Raw genomic sequence first — 21,370 nt, 5'->3', positions numbered from 1 at the left:
CGGCTGGAGCCTGGGGAGAGGGCTGTTAATTCCTCCGTGCGAAGTACCAGTGTCCCGGATGCAGATGCTCAGTTGTGAATGCGGTGTGGCCAGGGTACGGGGGGTCTTGCAAGAGTAAAAGCACTTGACCTTGCCACTTGTCACTGTATGTCAAATCAGATACATTGGAAATAAACCCACAGGTAGTTAAAAAAGAGTTAAAAGAGAAAAGATGATTGCGGTGGACCGGATATAGAAGGAGAAGAAGGGAAACAATGAAGTTGTCAAGAAACCTAGATGTGCCAAGAGGTATCTGGTACCTGAGTTATATATGGTGCTGACACGTCAAACTCAAGTACTAGATACCTCTCTTCCCGGTTGCGGCAGAAGGAGGCGGTACCTTTCTTCCCTGTCCCGCGTGGAGATGTCTTCCTTGTCCACTGCATGCAGCTTCATCTGATGCAAATGCGCGTAGGTGAACCTTTTGTGGCGATAAATGCTTGCGTCTTCTTTTGTTTCTAGCGTTTAGTTGCATATACACTTCGTTTGTCTGATTCTCACTCCACTTCTTATGTATCGTATGTTCCCCCTTCCCCAGTGACACTATCCTCCCCACCAATTCCTACTGTTCTCTTTTTTTTGTTGTTGCTTCTTTATTATTTATTATTTTGCAAATTGTCTATAATCTTAATGTCGATCCGATTGTGTATTTGCCGATTTTGATCTACCCCTGGTCTGCTAGTCTCCCCGTGAGCCGAGATCGTGAAATCATCAATCCTCAAATCCTGCTTTGTGAAGTAAGAAGAGCACTCCCCAGCTTCCAAGATTGGCTATTTGCCTTTGACGTTACCTCAATCCTCCCTGTCATCCGTCTTCCATCTTTCCAGTCCAACCAATTCCTGCATCGCACCCAATCTGAAACACGGGAACCCCCATCATCTCCGGGATTGTTGGGGAACCTTGAGCCGCCAATCGTAGGCTCAATTCCAAACCCAGCGGTTGCACGAGCTTGGGGCTCGGATTGCGTCCTCTGTGGGCAATCAGAGCGTGGCTTGACGTCAGTAGTCCGGGGTGTAATCTAACCTGAAAGGCTCTATCGGGACAAGCTTGGAAATCCCAGAGCTAGGTCACCCCATCGTCGTGCGGGGGAACAGTGCTCGCCAGGCTGTCACCAAGCCCTTATTTTGATTGTATATCATTCTCGCCATACTCCCTGCACATGCTCAGTTGAATCTGGCCAGAGCAAATCTGAATCTACCTGCATTGCATCTGGTGCTTCTGAAGTCATGGGCAACACTCAATCGAGCAAAGCCAAAGACGAGACCTACCGCTCCAACCGCCTTTCAAAGCCCCTGACGAAGAAGTTTAATGCCAGTCAAAGTTCTCAACGCCCCGAAACAGACCCTCTAACGGTCAATTCAGGGCTGATAGGGTGGCAAAACCCTTGGGTTGGCAGCACTATCTCCAATACCCATGTGGAAAAACGGGGCAGCTATCCTAAGAAAGCAGAGATCCCACCTACCCTTTTTGAAAGAGAGTCGTCCGAAGAGACCCCGACTGAGGGTCGAACCTTTGTATATGAACAGAGTCCCACGCAGTGTCATCCAACCCGTCCAACTCTGTTGAGCGCAAGCTCTTCGAGAAGAACATCATACCAGTCGGAAACTTGGGAATCATCTTCTCAGCGCTCGCCTCTTTATGACCAGCCACCAAGGCGGGCCAGTTCGACTCGAGTTCCCTTACAGAGACACAACAGCGCTGTCTATGAAAAACAAATTGGGGATGCGACATCTTCCAACACCCACTTCTTGGTTGGCAACCAACGGTTCTCATTAACGCGTCGACGATCGCTCCTGACGCGACCTGGGGTTGCCACAAGACGAACAACAGGCGCAACTCGACGCGTCCCATCGCCCATTGGAGAGCCTGAATGCCCGATCGAGGATCCGACTGAGTCAACCGTTTTGCAATGGCCATTGCCTTTGACCCAGAGACCGCTGCGTCTGCCATCCCCAGTGCGGCCGACGAGTCCGATGGATGCCCGATATACTCAGCTCGGGGCACTCAAATTAGGGTCTTTGCGAGTGGTAAATGGCTCGGCCTCCCCATGTCCCAGCGAACGCATTCCTTTGGATGGGCCCTGCGCTTCAGGTTCTGGGCTGGGTCTTGGGAACATAGAAGTCATAGGACCTAGCAGGGGGTCGACGCTGGATATTCCATCCTTGCCCGACTTGAAGAAAACGGACGATGTCCCCGGCAGTCCATTCTCTTTCGAAAAGTCCCCAACTCTCACAGTCCAGCCTCGGAAAAAATCATTGTTTCCTGGGGATCCAGAAGATGAAGGAATTGTCCTCTTCGACGATACGAGAATCCAGTTGGAAAAAGGTGGTCTGGACGCTGGTCTTGTCCGGAGCATGTCTCAATCCCTCAACAAGTCCGACAGTGGCTACAGCTCTGCCACCTCAGTCCACTCCATACAGCGGAGCCGGACTCACAGTTCTGCCGAGTCACAGACCTCTAGCTCATATGCGGACAGCTCAAAGAACGTATGTATCCTGAAAGACTCGGCTTCAGGTCGATCATTCGATAAAGTGCATCGTCCCTTGAGCCTGCAGACAAAACCGGAGAACTACTCAAGGCTGTATCCAGCCGCTACTCGCTGGTACGACTCGAGCGACCCAACTCCCTCCGTTCCGTCACGATCGCGTCGGTCAACCTTGTGTGCGCCCCGATACACGGAATATTCTTCGCAGCGCGAATCCTTCCTCGAAGTCAAGTCTACCGCCGTGATCTCTGTTCCATTCCAAAGCCAACGAGGCTTTAACAAAGGACCTTTCTATGGAGATCGATTGTCCTTGGGCTCGTTTGATCTTGCGTCTAGTACAAGGTCTACCGCAACTGGAGAATCACAACTCAGTCACCAACAGCCAAGTAACGAAACCAAGGAGCGACTTCGCAGGTCGGCCTCTGAGTATCAAATTAATGAAGAGTACAATACACAACTCTCTCGATCCAGAAGCCGACGGGGAAGTCGTATCTGGAGCAAGAAACCAGGCGTTGAAGTTCCTCCGCTGCCCACTATCACGTCCCCAGGTTACTTGCAGGATGACCTTGACCTTGATGCTGAATTACCTTCCTCTGAGTCAATGCGAGGCCGACCTCGAAGCCGGAGCAACGACTATCGTCCTCGTCGGTTGACGAAGACCCGTCATCAGAAGGATTTGTGCATATGATGACCTCTTCCTTTTTCGTTTATTGACAATTTTGGTAATGATTTTATTGATCTTTCTCTCTTGGATGTTATTTATTTTGGTCTTTTCTCTTTTGCCTATGGCGTCTACAAAAGTTCACTGTGGAGTTGATGCGTTTTTTGGTCTTTGGCGGGAGTTTAGAACACATTTTGGATATGGAGTCTTATTAGGTATACCCTTTTGGAATTGGAAGTGGAATTGGCGTTTGAATAATATCTGGCGTCTATGCCATATGCTGCTGTTATTTCGCAATTTTAGGCTTTTCTTGGCCATTTAGTCTAGTCCCCGAAATTCATGCATGTCCCTGATGGGATACAATCTCAGTCTTCAGAAATCTTGCTTTCCTATGCATATTCTTCACCGTGTGGCTGGTTCAGTGGTTCAGGGCTTTCCTAGCCATTCCTGTGTGTATACGAAGTAAGGTTATCGAGTTAAGCAAGGGGTTTCTAGTCCAACATTGCAGGCGCAGGGTCAATATACATAGCTAAGTTCTCTACAGTCTACCAAGTAACACAGGTGCATGTTACCTGTCTACACGGGATAGCAATTTAATGAATATCAATTTAGATTAATTATCATAACAAAGTCCGATCATAAAAGTACAAATGCAGCAAGGAAAGAAACGCCACCGGGAGATCCAGATCCCAATGCAATCAAATATATCGAGTCCATGGCTTCCAAGCCAATGACACCATCATAAGTTGATTCCAAATCACATAATCCGAATCTTCTTCGGCGTGGGTGTCGCCTCTTTCGGCACGACAACAGACAAGACACCGTTCTTCAGACTTGCACGAACAGAGTCCTGATCCACGCGCGCGGTGAAGCTAAAAGTGCGCTGGAAGTCGCCGATCGATCGCTCCTTGGTCCAGAAGTGAGGCTGGTCCTTCTTGGCGGGGTGCGAAGCAGTGTTGGAAGCAGCGGTGTCGGCTGAGCTAGTCGACTCTGCATCCTCGTCTTCAACGGTGGCGGGGTGCCAGCCTGCAGGAGACGAGCTGCGGCTTGAGCTGGCATCGTTGCTGTCGTCATTATTGTCCTCGCGATCGGTGTGGCCCTTGATTACGAGAGTGTGTGGATCGGTGAATTCGATCTCGATGTTGCTCTGGTCCACGCCTGGGAGTTCGCCATCGAGGCGGTAGGCATTGGTAAACTCGCGCACGTCAAATGCCGGTGCGAAGGTGCTGGGTGCTTGGATCTTGGAAGATTGGAAGGACTTGGGACATTGGCGAGACTTGTATTGATTGGGAGTCTCGTAGTCATTGAGGAAGAAGAGTGGCGAAAGGCCGGATTGGGAGAAGAAGGCCATTGTTTGGGATTTGGGAGTGTTTGGATTGAAGAAAGTTGGAAGATAGATAGAGAGTATCTGAGAGATTGTCTTGAAGATTGTGTTCTGTTCTAATTGTCGTGGAATATCTGCCATTTTATATCTGTGTTGTTCATTGTACCTGACGTTGCTTATACTTCGGCGGAAGCATCCAGAAACTTGTGGCGCAGTCGACAAGCCGCCAGCAACTTCAAGGAACAACCACGCCATTCCATACATACTTAATTCTACTAATCTAATGACTCTGACAAATGTACTTTCTCGAAGTATGAATAATGTGTGATTGGTAATTACTTTGAGCCTCGAAACTTCCAAGGAGCTCTACAATGAGTCAATACTAGTGGTACGGTAGTATAGGCAGAACACTCCATGACAAAGCGCTAGTGACTCAACAGTCTATGATATAGATACTATGATATACTATTATACAAAATGCCTCCAAAACAAGGCCTCAACCATATCAAACACGGCCATGCCTTCTGCGCAACATGTTCAACATGTTCGCAGGGATCTGTTCTAGGTGGAACCGGCGACGCTAGAGATCTCCGATTCTATTTCAATGAGTGAACTGGTGGAGATAGGAGGCTGGAACGTGCGAGACATACAAAGCTAACTGCGTAGGCGCCCCCCGAAGAACTAAGATTCTGGGGTCTGGCCCCGTCCGCTCATCGGATATTGCGGATTCCCGGGGTAGCATACAACTCGAGCTGTCGATGACCTTTGCGCAGGAGATATTCAACAGTAGTAAAGTCCTTCTTATTCACTGAGAGATGTTTTTGGAACTCTGCCCTGTATCCCGTCTCAGCCGGATTGCACCGATATCTAGGGGGAACGCCGTCGGGAAAGGAAAAGGGAAAGGAAAGGAAAGCATATGGAGATAGGGAGATAGGCAGATAGGCAATTGATAGAGTCTTACCGGGCATAGTTCTTGAAATTGATCCTGGAGTCCTACAATAGAATAAGTATCAGCTAAGGTTGACGTGGGATGAGGTGATATAACCCACCTCAGGCTTGTTTCGGATCTCCCGTAGACACTTTCGGTATAGAGACAGGACGTCCCTCTGGAGACCGGAGAGCCGAGCCATTGCGAATCTCAATATGAAGAGGAAAAAAGCCTGCAAATCATTGGGTGGAGCTGGGATGTGTTTCCCGCTCTGGGGAAAAAGAGCTCTTTCCCGGCCGAGTGCCCAGATATACCCATCTCCCCTCGAACTTCCCAACTTCCCCATATTCCATATTCCATATTCTCCAATGTCTACCTTTACTGTGAGTTTGAAAATTAGTCTCTATCATTATAAGAGAAATATTAAAAAATACATTATATCGATTATTGTATCAACATATACTAATTCTCTAAATAGCACCTTATCCGCTTCCTGGCCAAGGATGGCCAAATCTATTACGGCGATGCTCTTCTTCCATCGGGGGTGAACGATATCGCCAAAGCCACCAAGGCCAGAGTCATCCAGGGTGACATCTTCGGCCAGTACCGGATTACCGACCAGGTCGCAGATGTGAGAATGCTTCTCGCACCTCTGGCCCGTAAGGATATCGGCACAGTCCGATGCTTGGGTCTCAACTATGAGCAACACGCCAAGGAGTCGAACATGCCCATTCCCACATATCCGATATTGTTCTACAAGCCCGTCACCTCGATTTCCGGGCCCGTAGATGATATCCCCGTGGCCCAACTTGCCCAGGAAGGCGAGGGTCTGGATTACGAGTGTGAACTGGTCGCCGTTATCGGCAAAGAGGCTACTAATGTCCCCGAGAGCAAGGCACTCGACTATGTCCTGGGCTATGCTGTCGGAAACGATGTTTCCCACCGCGATTGGCAGATCAAACGGGGTGGAGGTCAATGGGGACTGGGTAAGGGCTTCGACGGCTGGGCACCGTTTGGTCCTGGCATTGTTTCTTCCAGTGTGATTGCGGATCCGAATAACTTGGCTATCTCGACCAAGTTGAATGGGCAGACGGTCCAGTCTTCCTCGACTAAGGATATGATCTTCGGCGTGGCTAAGACGATAGCTTTCCTGTCTCAGGGAACGACACTCTTGCCTGGAGATCTTATCTTCACTGGAACGTGAGTACACTCTGATGAGCAAGCAAATGGCCGTTTGAATTTGATAGACTGACTATTTGACAGACCCCAAGGCGTGGGCATGGGCCGCAAGCCTCCTGTGTGGCTGAAGGACGGCGATCAAGTCGAGGTTTCGCTGGAGGGCGTTGGATCCTGTGTCAACCGGGTGGTCTTTGACAAGCCTAGCGCCAAGCTCTAAATTTGTTTCCCTTGAACTTGCCTTGAGACCAATGACATAGTTGGTACTGGTTCAAGCTGTACATAACTACCTGCACGTTTCAGTCTTTGCAATTGATCATTGTGTTTATTTGGACCCAAAAATTATCTTTGCATCCGTAATTCCGTGTGCATTACATGTAAAAGAAAACCATAAATTAGGATCTAAGCAGTCTGGGCGCCGTATCCCCTGATCCTCTCGGCAAAGGCCCAGCTCTGACCCTGAATCTGCTCATTCTCCTTCAGATCAATACCATCCTTCGTGATAACGGCTATGGAGTACTTGTCGGTACTTCGTGCATCGCGGTAAAACAGAACCTTCAAGCACTCCTTCAAGGCCTCAATGGCGTCTTCCTTGCTGACTTGTTCAAGGGGGGTACCCTCGGGAAACTTGCGGCGCAAGATGGGAACCGCAAGATGGGCACCAAAGCCTGTAGCGAGATGAGGAGCAGAGAATGTCGTTCCTAGCAAATCCGCCGAGCTAAGGAATGGCTCCCCTTCCGCATCGAAGCCTGCGACAAGGACGTGGTTCCACAGCGGGTTGAACTCGGAGCGTCGTTTGTAGAAAACCTTTGCAAGGTACGTGTGCAGGTTCTTGGCGTTGAGCATGTTGCCGTGAGGCGAGTAGTTCTCCTTGATATCCATGGAGTCGAGGAGACGGTCGAGATATTGCATGTCGGAAACGTCACCGCCAAAGCCAACCATTGCCTTATCGCCGAATTTACGCAGACGCTTCACGTCGGAGAAACGAGCCAGGGATCCGTAGGAGGCTATATATTCACAAATCATATCACGTCAGATGGCAATGCGAAGGAAACGGATCGTAACAATGGAACGGCATACCCAGGTTGTCGGAAGCTATAACGACTCCGCCATTAAACTTGACACCTACCACTGACGTACCCGTCACTGCAGGAGATGAGGTATGGGCCTTGGGACCTGTGGTCTGCAAATATGAGTGGTCATAGGCACCGTAGACATCGTTCCTGGGCTGGACGGATAGTTAGCAACAGAGCAAGGACTGGGAAAGTTGTGCCACCTACGCGGCCCCAAGCTTCAGGGGAGTGGTTCATGATGAATGAAGATAAATGACAATTTCAACTGAGCTTGAAAAAGTGAGGGAGATTGCAGACAAGGAAGGAAGACAACAGATGGATAGCGCAGTAAAGTGATGACGATAGATGGGGGAGCTACCTTAGGCAGTCGAGCTGACGCCCGGAGAGCTCGGCTGACTAAGATTCGCGGTCACCCTCCAGGGCCGGAGGCGGAGGATGTTGACTATACAAGTGTTGTATATCCTTTAAATACAAACCTTTAGACAATTAAAAGGAAACAATTAGTTACTGTTCTATACTTACTCCCGAGGTCTACACATGTACTTCTGTCCAACCTGATTTGGTGCTCGTATTCGCTTCCAAAGGGTAGTAGAATGCTTCGCCTCAAAAAACTTATGGACCTCGTATAATAGATCTGCGCCCCCGGCATTACCTCCTTTTATTTGATAACCTTTGGATATTCAGGGTTTTCCTGGAAAATCTGATGTCTTCTCCGGATTCAAGTCGTGCTGGGTCAACGGCATCTGCGCCTCCCATTGACGACAATGGCTCTTCACGCGTGTATAATATCACCAACCGGCTCTTCCACCGACACTACGACATCAACTCGGCAGATGATCAGCCTCTGTTTTACGGCGAAATATCCATGTTCACTCCCAACAAGCCCGACCTTATTCTACACGCTGGTACAAGCACCCGGGCCCCAATTGTGGCCGTCTCCAAATTTTTGAAGTCATCCGGTGATTACAAGATAGGCATTGGGAACCCCGACGATGTGAACGCCGTCCAGTGGGAGGACATGACCAAGGAACTCATCCACAAACCAAAATACCGCTTCGAAATGACAGTCCAATGTGGATCTGATCAAACTCAGAGCGGGAGGCGGTCATTCCTGTGGAAGCGAACACGGACCCTGGGCGTTGAAAATTCAGCACCGTCTAAATGGACCGGCAGAAACTATAAGCTCGTGGATGAGCACACCGAGCAGGTTCTGGGCGTATTTTCAGGTTCGAGACTGGGCAGAGGTGGGAAACTTCAAATCAGAGTGGAATACGGAGAGGACTTTGATCGAATGGTGTTGGTTTCTTGTTTAAGTTTGTATGAGAAGGCGAGGCGGCGCAGACAGAGTTCATCCGGTGGTGGCGGCGGAGGTTGAAACAAGCATTGTTGCAATGTATGATCCACAAGTATGATAATATACACGAGTCCAAGGGTGCGCTATGTCAATTGAGAGGGTATCGTTGGTCCTCTTTCCAGGACTCTTTCTAGAGTCATTGGATATACCACCAGTATGTTTCTCCGAGACGGGCACATAGTCTTTGAGTTTGAACGAGGATAGAAGAGTCCTTTCTTGAATGTAGAGTACCAGAACGGAAGTTCCCTTGTTGGGCAGGCAACTACTGCGTCACTGAGTGTTTGAAGCATTCAGGTTATGTGCCGGAGCCACCCTTTCAGGTCATGGTTTTGAATTCCCGCATTTCCCTAAAGAATTGATGCACCGGAGGCCATTCAGCCCTGCCATTCGAGATCTGGCATACTATAGGGTTGGCTTTCTCGGTTTGGCTGCCGCTGAATGAATCCTCAGGCAGATCCAGTGACAAAATCAACCGAGCTTCGCTGGCCCGATGCCTTTTTCTCCTCCGATTGTTTACGGAAATCTTGTTGGGTTTTCAAGAGCTCTTCTTTGAAACCCCATTTGGGCAGATTGGCGGGATTCCATAAGTCGGCTGGTAGCGATGTGTCATATTGTGATTGATCATTGATCCCGGCATGTTCCATCATCTTCTTCAGCAAGCTTGGATTCTTGAGCGACGACGAGCTGGCCAGTTTTGCGTTGAAGTGTACGCCTTGCTTTTTGAGCAAGAGGAAATGCTCAAATTTCGCGTTCGCGGCTGGGTTGGGAGACCCGGGAGGTGATGGTGGTATGTCTAAATTGGGAATCGGGGGGAGAGTGAGGTCTTGAACAAGTCCTCGTGAAGCCGAAAATGGAGATGAGCGTCCGCTTGTCGAATGCTTGTCCTCCGAGAGGGGCGTCATGTCGACAGAAGCGGGGCCAAGGACAGGTCCTTCTGGGACTGAATCGGTGGCAATGTGAAAGCGTGTCTCTTTCGGTTGTTGGTGGGACGGTTTATGATCTGGATGAATTGTCAGCGACAACCCTTGAAGCTTACTGGTCCCCGGAGAATTAAGAGGCATGTTACCTTCGTTCCGGCCAGCTTGTGAGGTTGTAGGTGGAATATCCTTGTTACGCTGTTACTTCGGAATCAGCAGTTGTTTAGTGTTACTCTTTCGGGGCTCAAAATACCTGAGAATTGGGTGAAGGACCCTTGTGCTCTACCTCATCCCCACTGCTGCTTTCATAGTCACCAAGATTAAGCATCACGTCGCGGTTTGTGTCTAGGTATAAGCGATGAGACTGAAGAATATCGAGAAGACACTGGAATAAGACCCAGATATATGGAGAGTTTTATCTTTGGAATCAGAGTATGTCAAACCTAACGTCGAGGAATAAATGAGGTGCCGAGAGTAACTATCGAGACAGCCCTCCAGGGCTCCCCGAGAGCTTGGGTATTTCTTACCTAATCAGAAGGCAGCTACCGCATCGCGTCAGACACCCAGCTTCTTTGCTCTCCATCTTCCAGAACTCCCCAATCTCGAGAATCTTCTACATTCAACGCTTTAATCTTTTTTTATCAAGCTGCCGTTGTGATATTTTCTCCCGATCAAGCTCCATCTCCCAGAAAATGACGTCGCTCATGGGTAACCAGTCTGGGACTATCGGATACTCCTTCTCTGAGCCAACATCCGCTAATGTCAAACAACATTCGTTCTACCCGTAAGAAACAACTTGATCATACTGGGCAGGAACATTGGCTAACAGTTACACTAGTTACACCGATAATGGCGGTTCCACCCTCGGCATCACGGGTGCTGATTTCGCTATCCTCGCCGGCGACACTCGTTCCACATCAGGCTACAATATCAACTCCCGCATGGTCCCCAAAGTCTTCAAGATCGGCGGCGATGATGAGACCGGCGAGGGAGCTACTATCATTCTTTCCGTTGTTGGTTTCGCCGCGGATGGAAACGCTCTCAAGGAAAAGCTGGACACCGTGGTGAAGATGTACAAGTACCAACATGGGAAATCCATGTCAGTGGGAGCATGTGCACAGCGATTGTCGACCATCCTCTACGAGAAGCGATTCTTCCCGTACTACGTACATGCTATTTTGGCTGGTCTGGATGAGGAAGGCGTGGGAGCTTTGTACAGCTACGACCCGGTGGGTTCTTACGAGCGGGAACAGTGCCGTGCTGCCGGTGCGGCATCCAGCTTGATCATGCCTTTCCTGGACAACCAAGTCAACTCCAAGAACCAATACATCCCCGGAAGTGGAGAAGGACATGCCCTTGTGCCCAAAAAGGCTGAGGCTCTGGACAAGGAAACGGCCAAGAAGCTTGTACAGGATGCCTTTACAAGTGCCGTGGAGAGACATATCGAGGTTGGTGATGGTTTGCAAATGGTGATTGTTACCCGGGAAGGAATTGAGGAGGTGTTCCACGCCCTGAAGCAGGATTAGAGTATAGGACATGGTAGATCATGGCCTTCTTATCGGGCGCGGGGCTCTTTTCTGATCAGTTGATCACAAACATAATCGAGATGAATGAAATTTCCATGAATTGATATCTTTACGTTATACGTCGTCAAGCCTCTAAGGTCAAAAAAAAGAAGACTGCGTAAAAACCCGATGCACCTGAACGCCCACACCATGCCGGATAAGATAAATGAGTCGTGGAATCAGAAGCGTTCCTTCATACGCGAGGCGACGGTCCGAAGGTTGCCATAAACCTTGCCCTGTTTTGTGTTAGAAAAATTCCTTTGGTGATTTATACGATCAAGACTTACCGGAGGGCTACCCAAAATCAAGCTGACAATTGCCTCTCGGGCAATGTGAATGTTCTTGAATCCACCCAGAATGTGAATCTTCTGGTCTGCGAGTACCACTCGTGTCCGACTGGCGTTTTCGATCGCAAACTTGGTCTTTCCATCCTTGCCTGCAATACGTCCAATGGCACGACCAAGATGTTCTCCGTTCAGAGTCTTCACATCCTTGATCTCGAAAGTTTGGATGTACAGATCATCGAGTCGGAGAAGGGCAATGGCATCATCGAGATCGAAGCCAAGAGTGAAGGCCTTGACGAAATCAGCACCTTTTTGCAGAGCTCCCACATCGTTGGTAAACTTGGAGGTTCGCAATTCGACTGATCGGGTTTTGATGTTCATTCGCACTTGCAACTTGAGGTGCTCGACGATAGGAGGGCAGATCTTGGCCCAGCTCGCTTTGAGCGGGGTCATACGGTGCGGTGGGACAGGCACCTTTCGTGTTTCGATCCGATATGCCGTAGCGACGTCTTTGGCCGGGGTGAAGACGGGGCGACCTTCCTCGTCGATGCGCATTTCGCTGTCCTCCGCAGTCTCGGCGACGGGGTTAATCGGAGTGCCCTCGTTCATGGCTTGTACATCGATCAAAACTTCATCATCCTGATCCTGATCTATTGATTGTTAGCTAAGAAGAGGATTTTTGCAGATCAGATCGAGTACTAACCATGAGAGATGGTCTCAGGCTGAAACCCTAGGGCCTGCTCTGGCTGGCGAATAGCTGTAGGTGCCGACATTGTGTTGCTTAAAGAGTGAAGTTTTTTTTTCATAAAATCTGTTATCGCAAAATTTAATCAGTTCCCCCCTCACGGAAAAATGAAGTGTGGGCGGAAGGGAATTTTTTGATGCAAACATGACAAACTCCGATGATTTCATCCGGGTTCCTTGCAACTCTCGAAAGCTTGGAAGCATCTTGTCAACAAGTCAAGTGCTGTTCATGATACAGTGTGTCTGTCCTAATTTCTTGTCGGGTTTTTCATCCATGTCCAGGATGTAAAGACAAAGATGTCTGCCAATCTGGGACGCCGGCTGTACGCCCATATCTGGGATACAGCAAATCCGTTTCTTGGTCGCATACGAATAAATCGCGTATCGGTCCCCGACGCTTATAGCTCAAGATTATTCCTCGATTCATCTCTTTCAAATCACTCGCGACGCATCTCGACACTCCCAACGAAACCCACCCGTTTCACCAAAAGATTCGCTTCTGGTGGCTTCTTCGTCCTTGGCGTCTCGCCTACCTCGACTGCTGCGGACACTACTGCAGCATGCATCATCTCCTCTCCCAAAATTGCCGCCCAGTATGTCTGGAAGCGAACTTTACATACCTCGAACGACCATCGACGCGGGAAAGAAGCTTCTCAAGACACTCATGAACGCAACGAAAATGAACATACCCAGAAACTCGGCCAATCCGCCAAAGATACATCAACTACAGATTCACAACCCAAACCATCCCAAGATACTCAACATTCAGCAACAAACAATCGTCAATTAATGGATCGCTTATCACATATGCCTCACCTACATCGGCCAACCAAGGAGGAACTTTTGGCCGCAGCAACTGGGTTCTGGTCACGCCTCAAAGTACGATTCAAGTGGTTTTCTATAAGAAGTGTTCGTCCTTACAATTTGGATGAGATAGCAGCCCTGTTCTCGTGGGTTTTGCTGGGCCACATCGTCTGGGTCGTCGTGGGAACTACCACTTTCTTCTCGCTTCTGATCCTTGCGATCAACACAGTCTTTGCTCAAGGTACGTCCACTTTTTGTTGCAGTAAGGTCTGGATATTAATGTGCTTGAACAGAAACATTGGCAGGCTGGGTGGGCAACTATCTCACCAAGTCTTCTGGAGTCAAGGTTGTTTTTGAATCTGCAATCGTGCCCAAATGGAAAAATGGCGTCATCACCTTCAAGAATGTATTTGTGTCGAAGCGGCCAGGCCAAGGCACAGGTCATGTCAGTAAGGGCTCGCCAGGGTCTGCGGCAGCCGCAGCCGCAGCTCGGGGTGACACCGGATTCGAAGATTCCCAGGTAGTATCTGATGAAGAGGAAGATACTAACTACACACAATTTGATTTGTCGATCGAGACGGTCAACGTGACATTATCATTTACTAAGTGGCTTAATGGAAAGGGCCCACTTCATGATGTCGAGGTCAAAGGCATACGGGGTGTTGTCGACCGCCGCCATGTTTACTGGCCGGAGGAGGACTTGGATCCTAAATCCTACCGCCATGAGCATACTCCCGGTGACTTTGAGATCGACTCTTTCAAGATGCATGATCTGCTTGTCACCATTTACCAACCGGACAACTTCCGTCCCTTCTCCGTGAGCATATTCTCATGCGACCTCCCTCAGTTGCGGAAACAATGGCTCTTCTACGATTTCCTCTCCGCCAACATGATGTCTGGGTCTTACGACAACTCTTTGTTCACAATCCACGCTCGTCAAACCCATGGATTCACGGGTATCCGGCAGGGTAGCGCAGCAGAAGAAGATGGCAAGCGAAGCCCGTGGAAGAAACATAACAGGATTCGAGTCGACGGACTCAATGTCGACCATCTCAACCGCGGTGTTCAGGGCCCTTTCTCCTGGATTCACGAAGGGACTGTAGATATTGTGGCCGACATCATGTTACCTGCAGAAAACGATGAGAGCTTGGCCAAGGTGATGGTCGATTTCTATGATCGGTTGGAAACCACTGTTACCACTAATCGTTACCCGGAGCCTGTATCTTCGTCCTCCAGTCCAGAATCAGAGACTGAAGATCGACGTTTCCTCGCCATGGATATGCGCGTGCACCTCAACAACGTTCGGGCTGTCGTGCCTATCTTCACCCGGGACCTTTCTTACATCAACAACGCGCTGATCCGTCCCATCGTTGCCTATATCAACTCCAAGCGCACTTTTATTCCCGTCAATTGCCGCTTAGTCAAGCGCGTTGGAGATTTTGATGGAAGCTGGACCGTCTTTGACAGTGGCCTGATGGATGACCTGTCAGCTGCAGTGAGTACCCTTTCTTTGTGTCCTACAATACCCGATCATTGCTGATAATCTCTCCAGACCTACGACGCGTTTGCCCGAGATGTCGTGGATGACCAAGCCCGGAAAAGGCGGTTCAAGAAAGTCGGATTTTGGTCCCTTCAGTTGGCCGCCCAGGCTATTTTCATGGGCATGGCTGGAAACATCGCCTAATTGTACTATTCTGTACCTCGTTTGACTGGCTCTTTTTCTTTCTTTTTCATATTTGGTCTGTATTATAGTCATTGCGGTCGCATTTACAGGAGTCTAGGTCATTTTTCAAGATAGAATCCATCTCAACCCAACTAGGAAACAGAACTCAAACCAGTCCAACTGTGAGACGAGTTCCAGGTATTGCCCTGGACATTTGAAACATTCCAATCACCAACTTCCAATAGTTCTAGATCACTTTCATATCGCTCTGGTTCCACCCGCAGTTGTGCCGAATGCTGGGACGGCTTTGTACTACAAACTGTCTATATACATATCCTTGTCCCCTTTTATAGTGTTTGTAAAGGGCCATTATACGCAATACACTATTTAATACATATAAGAAAAGAAAAGAAAAGAAAGACTGAAAGAAAGAGAATATCATGGTCATGATACTAGGTACTTAGTAGGTACTCTTACTCTCTTAGGTAACTCCCTGGAGACGGGAGATTGAAAGGGATCAGTTCTGCATACCAGCACATCCTAAATGATCTTCCTCTCCTCTTCTCTTTTCTTCAAAAGTACTGAGATTGTTCCATCCAGTTTCTTTTATATTTATCTTATTTATTAGTTGTTATTATTCTTATTAGCTCGCCCCCTTTTTCCAACCCCACTTTACTTTCTTAAGCTCTCTCACCCTCTCGACTCCCATTCTCTGTGCCACCAGGGAGTACTTTTACCGTGATTCTCTTTCCAATCGGTGATCGGTTAACAAGACTCCTCTTTTTCCTCCCTGGCGCTTAAGCTTCAGCTTCCGGGGTTCCGCGCTTTTGCCCCCTGGGCCTTCGCCTCGTGTCGCCCCCCGAACGTGACCCCTCTGATGAGTCTCGATTCCTACAGCCATGTCGCAAGTCCCGCGAGAGAACGATGAAAGCTCGCAAACTTCGTCTCAGAATCAGTCCGGCTACCCCGTCAATAACGGCCTCATCCCGCGGGATTATTTAGCTCGATCTGATCAACGCCCCGGACCTGCTCCTGGTTCTCGACATATCACACCTTCCCCGTTACATACAAGTTCTTTACCTCAATCGTACCGTGTGGACGGGTCTACAGCATCCCAGAGTCCCCTATCTCCGAAATCCAACCCTTCTTCCTCCCAGAATCGGTCGCCAATCACTCGCGTGGCCAATGCACCATACCCTGCGCCACCCTTCAGCACTGGCCAGAGTCTGTCGCAATCGCCAGAAATGGTAGGAACGGAATCGGGGAATGTCAGCGGCCGACCTGGCGAAAGCAATATGCCGAAACCATCCCGTGCGCCAGAGCCCGATCGATCTGCCTCTTCCTCCGTCAGCTCTATACGCTCGATGCCGGGAGATCGCACACCCAATCGTGCCATGCCTCGCACCTCGTCGATTGACTCTGCTATTTCATCCCTGTCCTCCACCTCTCAGAGATCGGCCTTTGATGTCAATGCTCTGAGTTCAACTGACATTAACAATCTCATCAATGCCGCGGGATCAGCCGAGGCTGTGATCGTGCACCTGTTGAAAGAGAAATACCAAGCGGCCTCTCAGAATGCGCAACTTTGGAAATTGGTTGACAAACAAAGGACTTTAATCCTCGGCCTTAATAAGGATCTAGAGCGTGCTTTCCAAGAGAAGGAAAAATATCGCAAGAAGCTTAAAGATATACAAGACGCCCCCCCATTACCCGTCGCCGAGCCCTTGGCCTCTGTAGCCGCACCGAGCAGCGACAAAGAGAATGTGTCGCGCAAACCTGACCAGCCATCGATTGTCCCACCATCTGAAGCCTCTCGGCGGGGCTTCGAAAACACCACAAGCCCAGTCTCTGCCACAGATATCCCATCTCCAGTAGGAGACGGAAAGAGCAGGTTTCCGCACCCAAATCGCAAACCACCGCCTGCGCCTCTGAATCTACGACAAGCAGATAATAAAAGGGCATCCTCGGCTTCCGATTCCGATTCCGGTTCCGATTACGGCGATGCCCAGGATATAAATGGTATTCCGAGTGCGGGCCGTGGGCGGCGAAAGACAAGAGAGCAGGACGACCAGGACCGCGAAGCTGCGCTACAGATGGATATGATTGGGTCTACCGGTTCTGTGGGACCGCCTCAGGCAGAGTCCTCGCACACCTCCCGGGATACAGCAACGTGTAGCCCAGGAACGGTCCCAAGGGAGCTTTCTACGAGATCACCGCCGAATGTGGGTGATTCTAACTCACTGGGGTCGCTTTTAGGCTCGCGGCCCCCTCCCGCTTCGTCCTTTAATGGGCGCTCTATCGCTGCCATGCCCATGAGCCCTGGACTGCCTTTGAGCCCGAGACCAGAAGATAGACCTATTAATTCCCCCATGCCTCGCATGCCACGAGACATGTCTACTTCCATGGCAGCCGGGTATCAGGCTCCAGGATTGCCGCTCTCGCCAAGAATGGCCAACCACCCCACGGGCTTTGCTCCCATCCCTTCAGGACGTCCCAATGGTCCTATTCCATCAATTGATCCCACAGTCATGATTGACAGCCCGAGATCTGCAAATTTCCCCGACAATCAAATCTACCGAGGATTGATGTCCGATGAATACCAGGGCCTACTTTTGCCTCCGAATGCCCTTCCTCTGGTTCAAGTCAGAGTATCTTCGTCGCGGCTTCGTCCTTCTCGGAATAGCTATATGGTGTCCAGGCCCCTGGACGAGGAGCCTGTTTTTACCCTCAGTGTGATCCTTCGGTCAGAGATGTCAGAGCTATGGCGAGTTGAAAAGGTCATCGGTGCTTTGCCACAGCTGGATCAAAAAGTCCGACAAACTTCTCCGTTCTCCGGAAAGTTGCCGGATAGAAGTATTTTCAGCGGACACTCCCCCGCTAAGGTTGACTTGAGACGTGCCGCACTGAATGCGTACTTCGACAGACTTTTGGACACGCCAATGGACGAGAATGCCGCGCTAGCTCTCTGCCAATTTTTGACAAGTGATGCCATTGAGCCTCGAGACGACGAGACAAGTCTGCTGAAAGGTCTCACCCAGACCAGGCCCGATATGCCACGTGGACCAGACGGAAAACCTCAAAAGGAAGGTTACTTGACCAAACGAGGCAAGAATTTTGGTGGTTGGAAAGCGAGATATTTTGTTCTCGATGGACCCGAACTGAGATACTACGAATCTCCGGGTGGTCCGCACATGGGTACTATAAAACTTCACCATGCCCAGATCGGCAAGCAATCGCCAAAATCCACCGAGAATGCTTCACCTCCTGGGGGCGAGGAAGACTCTGACAACCAGTATCGCCATGCATTTTTGGTTTTGGAACCGAAGAAAAAGGATTCTTCGGCACTTGTCCGGCATGTTCTTTGCGCCGAGAGCGACGAGGAGCGCGATACATGGGTCGATGCTCTCATGGAATATGTTGAGAATGCTTCTTCCGAGAATGAGGGACGTGGCAGTGTATCTTCCAAAAGTCAGCCTCAGTCTCAAGATGAACTCCAATCGCAGCAAAAGCAACTACTCTCCGGAGCCGATGCCAAGTCTAAAATATTTAACAACGGAAGCAAGAGATCCGGCCGAGGAGTTGATAGTCCCGACCAGGATCTAGGAGGCTCTGTGCAGGGTTTCAGCTTTGAGGACGCAGTGCAAGCTGATCCTCCGACTATTGGTTCCACCCTTGAGCAAGCTCCCCGATCCCCACGACTTCCGGCGGCATTGTCGACAGAATTCAGGGACATGAACATGTCTTCTCCCGATCAACCAATGCAGTCTCCCAGACTGATATCTAGGCCCACAAACGGCACAGTCATCCAGGACGTGGAAGCCTGGGGAAACAAGGCAAAGACATCAACGAAAGAGAAGAAACGCAGTATCTGGGGTTTCCGCACCAGGTCCTCTTTCGATCTTGCCAACCAGGCCAGCAGCGATACATTAGTAGCAAGCAACAATGTTGAGAGGACAGGTCCTGTTAGGCCTGTATTCGGTATACCCTTGGCAGAGGCCGTACAAGATTGTGGACCGCCAGGCATTGATGTGGAGCTGCCAGCGGTGGTTTATCGCTGCATTGAATATCTCCATGCCAAGGAAGCAGCTTTGGAGGAAGGAATTTTCCGTCTAAGCGGTTCTAATGTGGTGATCAAAGCTTTGAAAGAACGTTTCAACACTGAAGGTGATGTTGATTTCGTGTCTGGAGATCAGTATTACGACATCCATGCTGTGGCTTCTCTCTTCAAGCAATACCTTCGAGAGCTTCCGACGACAGTCTTGACCCGGGAGCTTCATTTGGACTTCCTTCGCGTTCTCGGTATGTACACATTCGGTGTTATATTATTTTCTCCTGCTAACCAGACTGAAAAGAACTTGACGATCGCCAAAAGAAGGTCGCTGCCTTCAACTCTCTAGTGCATAGGTTGCCTAGGCCCAATCTCGCATTACTACGAGCTCTATCGCAGTTCTTGATCGAGATTGTGAACAATTCCGATGTGAACAAGATGACGGTCAGGAACGTGGGCATTGTCTTTGCCCCAACTCTCAATATTCCGGCGCCGGTATTCTCGATGTTCCTCACGGACTACGACAGCATCTTTGGCGATACTGATTCAAGCTTTGCCAAGCCGGCTACGGAACTGACTGTTGAAAACACACTCTCGCCCGATGATATTCGTTCACCACGTCATCAAATGTTCTCAGATCTCCCTACACCTTCGTACCAGCAGACTTCGTTCCGAAACACTGGTGATGTGAACGGTCCTTCCGAAGGCCCCAGAACACACTACGATACTGGTTTCACCCCAATGCAACCTAGCTATGACCAATCGACGTCGTCTAGACATGAGCAGTACAACCAACCTTCGGGTGCCGGCGCTTCGTATCATTCTTTGAATGGCATGTTGGGGACTAACTCGGAAGATACTCGCTCAGCAAAGACGAAGCGACGGGAGAGTTCAATGCTCTTTATGGATGGTAAGACCCAAGCACAAGAAGATTCTCAGAGCCTTTACTAATCTATACTGTCCATGAAGATCCTTCCTTCTACCAGGGCAAGTGAATTATAATTCGCTTCTCATTGGTCTTTTTTCCCAACGCCTTTCTGATTCTGGACTGTCCCAGTGGTCATGCCGCTCTTGTCCGGAAAAATTACGACTTGCACGACTGCAGAATGATGACTTAACCCACTTGGCAATCTCAGCCATCAAAGTCGCGAGGGAATGTTTTAATGATAATGGTAATCAAGATGCGATTGCACACCAAATTTGATGGGTTGTCCATCTTGGAGTTGAGAGTTCCCATGCCATGGTCAGCAACTTTTGACCGTCGTTATACCCCCTTCTTTCTTTTTCTTTCTCTTTTTTTTTCTCCTTATTCTTCGCCTTTTCATTTCTCTCCCCCATATTTCAGCACTTCCATCAGGACTCGATGTCCATATATCATTATCTGCTCTTATTTATCTGGAAATTTGGTGGTCCACGGTTACGCGATATGGAGGCTGGCACATTTTGCCGATTTATTTTTTTACAATTTACACGATTTGTGATGGCAGAATACAATTTCATTTCATCTATATGTAACATCAATTCCCGTGGCCTGGCTCACTCAGAATCGTTTTGTACTTTCTCCTCTCCAGAGACCCAAGAGTTCACCGGTCTCCCTGGTCCAATCTCGGGTGCCATCCACCAAGGCCTTTGCCATTCCCTTGTTCTTAGACTTGCCAACAGAGGGACCTAGGCCAGTGGGATTGGCACGTCCCCCGGTGACGTACTCAGAGCCCATGCTTGGCAACACGTTTTCCCCCGCGCTCAAACTAACAAACAGAGCAAATGGAACGAGCCAAACGCACAGCCCAAAGTATGAAGCCACTTCAGAGAAAGAGGGCATCTCGTCGTAATTGACTCCATACGGTTGACGCCAGTTGTTCGACGGAGGCAAAGGCTTCGAGAAATGGCGGAACCATAGCCAGTGGTTGAGACCAACTAGAAGGCAGGAGAGGAGGAAAAGAGGATCGGATAGTTTGACGATGGGGAATCGGCGCAGATTGCTGGCGTAGACCATGTGCGAACCAATGCTCAGTAGAGACAATGACACAGGGAAACGGTCAATTATCATAAGTAGGACTTGTATCGCGACGATGCCGTAGATCATACGGGTCAACACACGGCGGGCAAGAACCGTGTGTTCTTCCACGAGCTCGGATAGATAGTAGAGTCCCGAAGCTGGAGTTTCAAAGTCAGCTTTTTCATTGTTGTTAGGATTCCATGTCAACATACCTATGGCCAAGGTGAGAAAGGCAAACCCGACAACCACCCCGAAATATCCGACTAGCGGTAGAATCCACATGACGCCCAGTAAATACAGAGCTGT

The 21,370-nt window shown here is 49.5% G+C and overlaps 12 protein-coding genes across 12 annotated transcripts; 6 read left to right on the top strand and 6 right to left on the bottom strand.

Moving 5' to 3' along the window:
• Positions 1–1,265: 1,265 nt before the first annotated feature.
• N7471_004146 (uncharacterized protein) lies at positions 1,266–3,212 on the top strand (the record flags this gene model as incomplete). Its single annotated transcript, XM_057276865.1, has 1 exon — positions 1,266–3,212. One exon carries the CDS (start codon positions 1,266–1,268, stop codon positions 3,210–3,212), a length of 1,947 nt encoding a protein of 648 aa, XP_057136475.1.
• Positions 3,213–3,942: 730 nt separating this feature from the next.
• On the bottom strand, positions 3,943–4,536 carry N7471_004145 (Hsp20/alpha crystallin family protein; the record flags this gene model as incomplete). Its single annotated transcript, XM_057276864.1, has 1 exon — positions 3,943–4,536. One exon carries the CDS (start codon positions 4,534–4,536, stop codon positions 3,943–3,945), a length of 594 nt encoding a protein of 197 aa, XP_057136474.1.
• Positions 4,537–5,219: 683 nt separating this feature from the next.
• N7471_004144 (succinate dehydrogenase assembly factor 1) lies at positions 5,220–5,639 on the bottom strand (the record flags this gene model as incomplete). Its single annotated transcript, XM_057276863.1, has 3 exons — positions 5,220–5,343; positions 5,471–5,502; positions 5,559–5,639. 3 exons carry the CDS (start codon positions 5,637–5,639, stop codon positions 5,220–5,222), a joined length of 237 nt encoding a protein of 78 aa, XP_057136473.1.
• A 166-nt stretch (positions 5,640–5,805) lies between these two features.
• On the top strand, positions 5,806–6,833 carry N7471_004143 (fumarylacetoacetate hydrolase family protein; the record flags this gene model as incomplete). The annotated part of the gene is made up of 3 exons (XM_057276862.1): positions 5,806–5,820; positions 5,916–6,637; positions 6,701–6,833. The coding sequence occupies 3 exons, from the start codon at positions 5,806–5,808 to the stop codon at positions 6,831–6,833; spliced, it is 870 nt and encodes a 289-aa protein (XP_057136472.1).
• Positions 6,834–7,015: 182 nt separating this feature from the next.
• Positions 7,016–8,029, bottom strand: pre4 (proteasome core particle subunit beta 7; the record flags this gene model as incomplete). Its single annotated transcript, XM_057276861.1, has 3 exons — positions 7,894–8,029; positions 7,694–7,841; positions 7,016–7,620 (listed from the first exon to the last, which is right to left on the bottom strand). Exons 1-3 carry the CDS (start codon positions 7,921–7,923, stop codon positions 7,016–7,018), a joined length of 783 nt encoding a protein of 260 aa, XP_057136471.1. The 5' UTR covers positions 7,924–8,029.
• Positions 8,030–8,389: 360 nt separating this feature from the next.
• Positions 8,390–9,061, top strand: N7471_004141 (uncharacterized protein; the record flags this gene model as incomplete). The annotated part of the gene is made up of 1 exon (XM_057276860.1): positions 8,390–9,061. One exon carries the CDS (start codon positions 8,390–8,392, stop codon positions 9,059–9,061), a length of 672 nt encoding a protein of 223 aa, XP_057136470.1.
• Positions 9,062–9,486: 425 nt separating this feature from the next.
• Positions 9,487–10,285, bottom strand: N7471_004140 (HCNGP domain-containing protein; the record flags this gene model as incomplete). The annotated part of the gene is made up of 3 exons (XM_057276859.1): positions 9,487–10,040; positions 10,107–10,155; positions 10,211–10,285. The coding sequence occupies 3 exons, from the start codon at positions 10,283–10,285 to the stop codon at positions 9,487–9,489; spliced, it is 678 nt and encodes a 225-aa protein (XP_057136469.1).
• A 364-nt stretch (positions 10,286–10,649) lies between these two features.
• Positions 10,650–11,483, top strand: prs3 (proteasome core particle subunit beta 6; the record flags this gene model as incomplete). Its single annotated transcript, XM_057276858.1, has 2 exons — positions 10,650–10,741; positions 10,796–11,483. The coding sequence occupies 2 exons, from the start codon at positions 10,650–10,652 to the stop codon at positions 11,481–11,483; spliced, it is 780 nt and encodes a 259-aa protein (XP_057136468.1).
• A 218-nt stretch (positions 11,484–11,701) lies between these two features.
• Positions 11,702–12,612, bottom strand: N7471_004138 (pre-rRNA-processing protein PNO1; the record flags this gene model as incomplete). The annotated part of the gene is made up of 3 exons (XM_057276857.1): positions 11,702–11,758; positions 11,810–12,456; positions 12,510–12,612. The coding sequence occupies 3 exons, from the start codon at positions 12,610–12,612 to the stop codon at positions 11,702–11,704; spliced, it is 807 nt and encodes a 268-aa protein (XP_057136467.1).
• Positions 12,613–12,847: 235 nt separating this feature from the next.
• On the top strand, positions 12,848–15,038 carry N7471_004137 (mitochondrial distribution and morphology protein; the record flags this gene model as incomplete). Its single annotated transcript, XM_057276856.1, has 3 exons — positions 12,848–13,595; positions 13,648–14,849; positions 14,907–15,038. 3 exons carry the CDS (start codon positions 12,848–12,850, stop codon positions 15,036–15,038), a joined length of 2,082 nt encoding a protein of 693 aa, XP_057136466.1.
• Positions 15,039–15,916: 878 nt separating this feature from the next.
• Positions 15,917–20,060, top strand: N7471_004136 (GTPase-activating protein BEM3; the record flags this gene model as incomplete). Its single annotated transcript, XM_057276855.1, has 3 exons — positions 15,917–19,316; positions 19,370–19,975; positions 20,035–20,060. 3 exons carry the CDS (start codon positions 15,917–15,919, stop codon positions 20,058–20,060), a joined length of 4,032 nt encoding a protein of 1,343 aa, XP_057136465.1.
• Positions 20,061–20,605: 545 nt separating this feature from the next.
• On the bottom strand, positions 20,606–21,346 carry N7471_004135 (uncharacterized protein; the record flags this gene model as incomplete). The annotated part of the gene is made up of 2 exons (XM_057276854.1): positions 20,606–21,222; positions 21,277–21,346. The coding sequence occupies 2 exons, from the start codon at positions 21,344–21,346 to the stop codon at positions 20,606–20,608; spliced, it is 687 nt and encodes a 228-aa protein (XP_057136464.1).
• Positions 21,347–21,370: the final 24 nt, after the last annotated feature.

Source organism: Penicillium samsonianum (genome assembly GCF_028829775.1).
Source record: "Penicillium samsonianum strain IBT 33392 chromosome Unknown utg000003l_segment0_segment0, whole genome shotgun sequence".
In the NCBI taxonomy this organism is placed as follows: Eukaryota; Fungi; Ascomycota; class Eurotiomycetes; order Eurotiales; family Aspergillaceae; genus Penicillium; species Penicillium samsonianum.
Note: the sequence above shows the minus strand (reverse complement) of the source record. Positions and strands in the feature narration are given on the sequence as shown.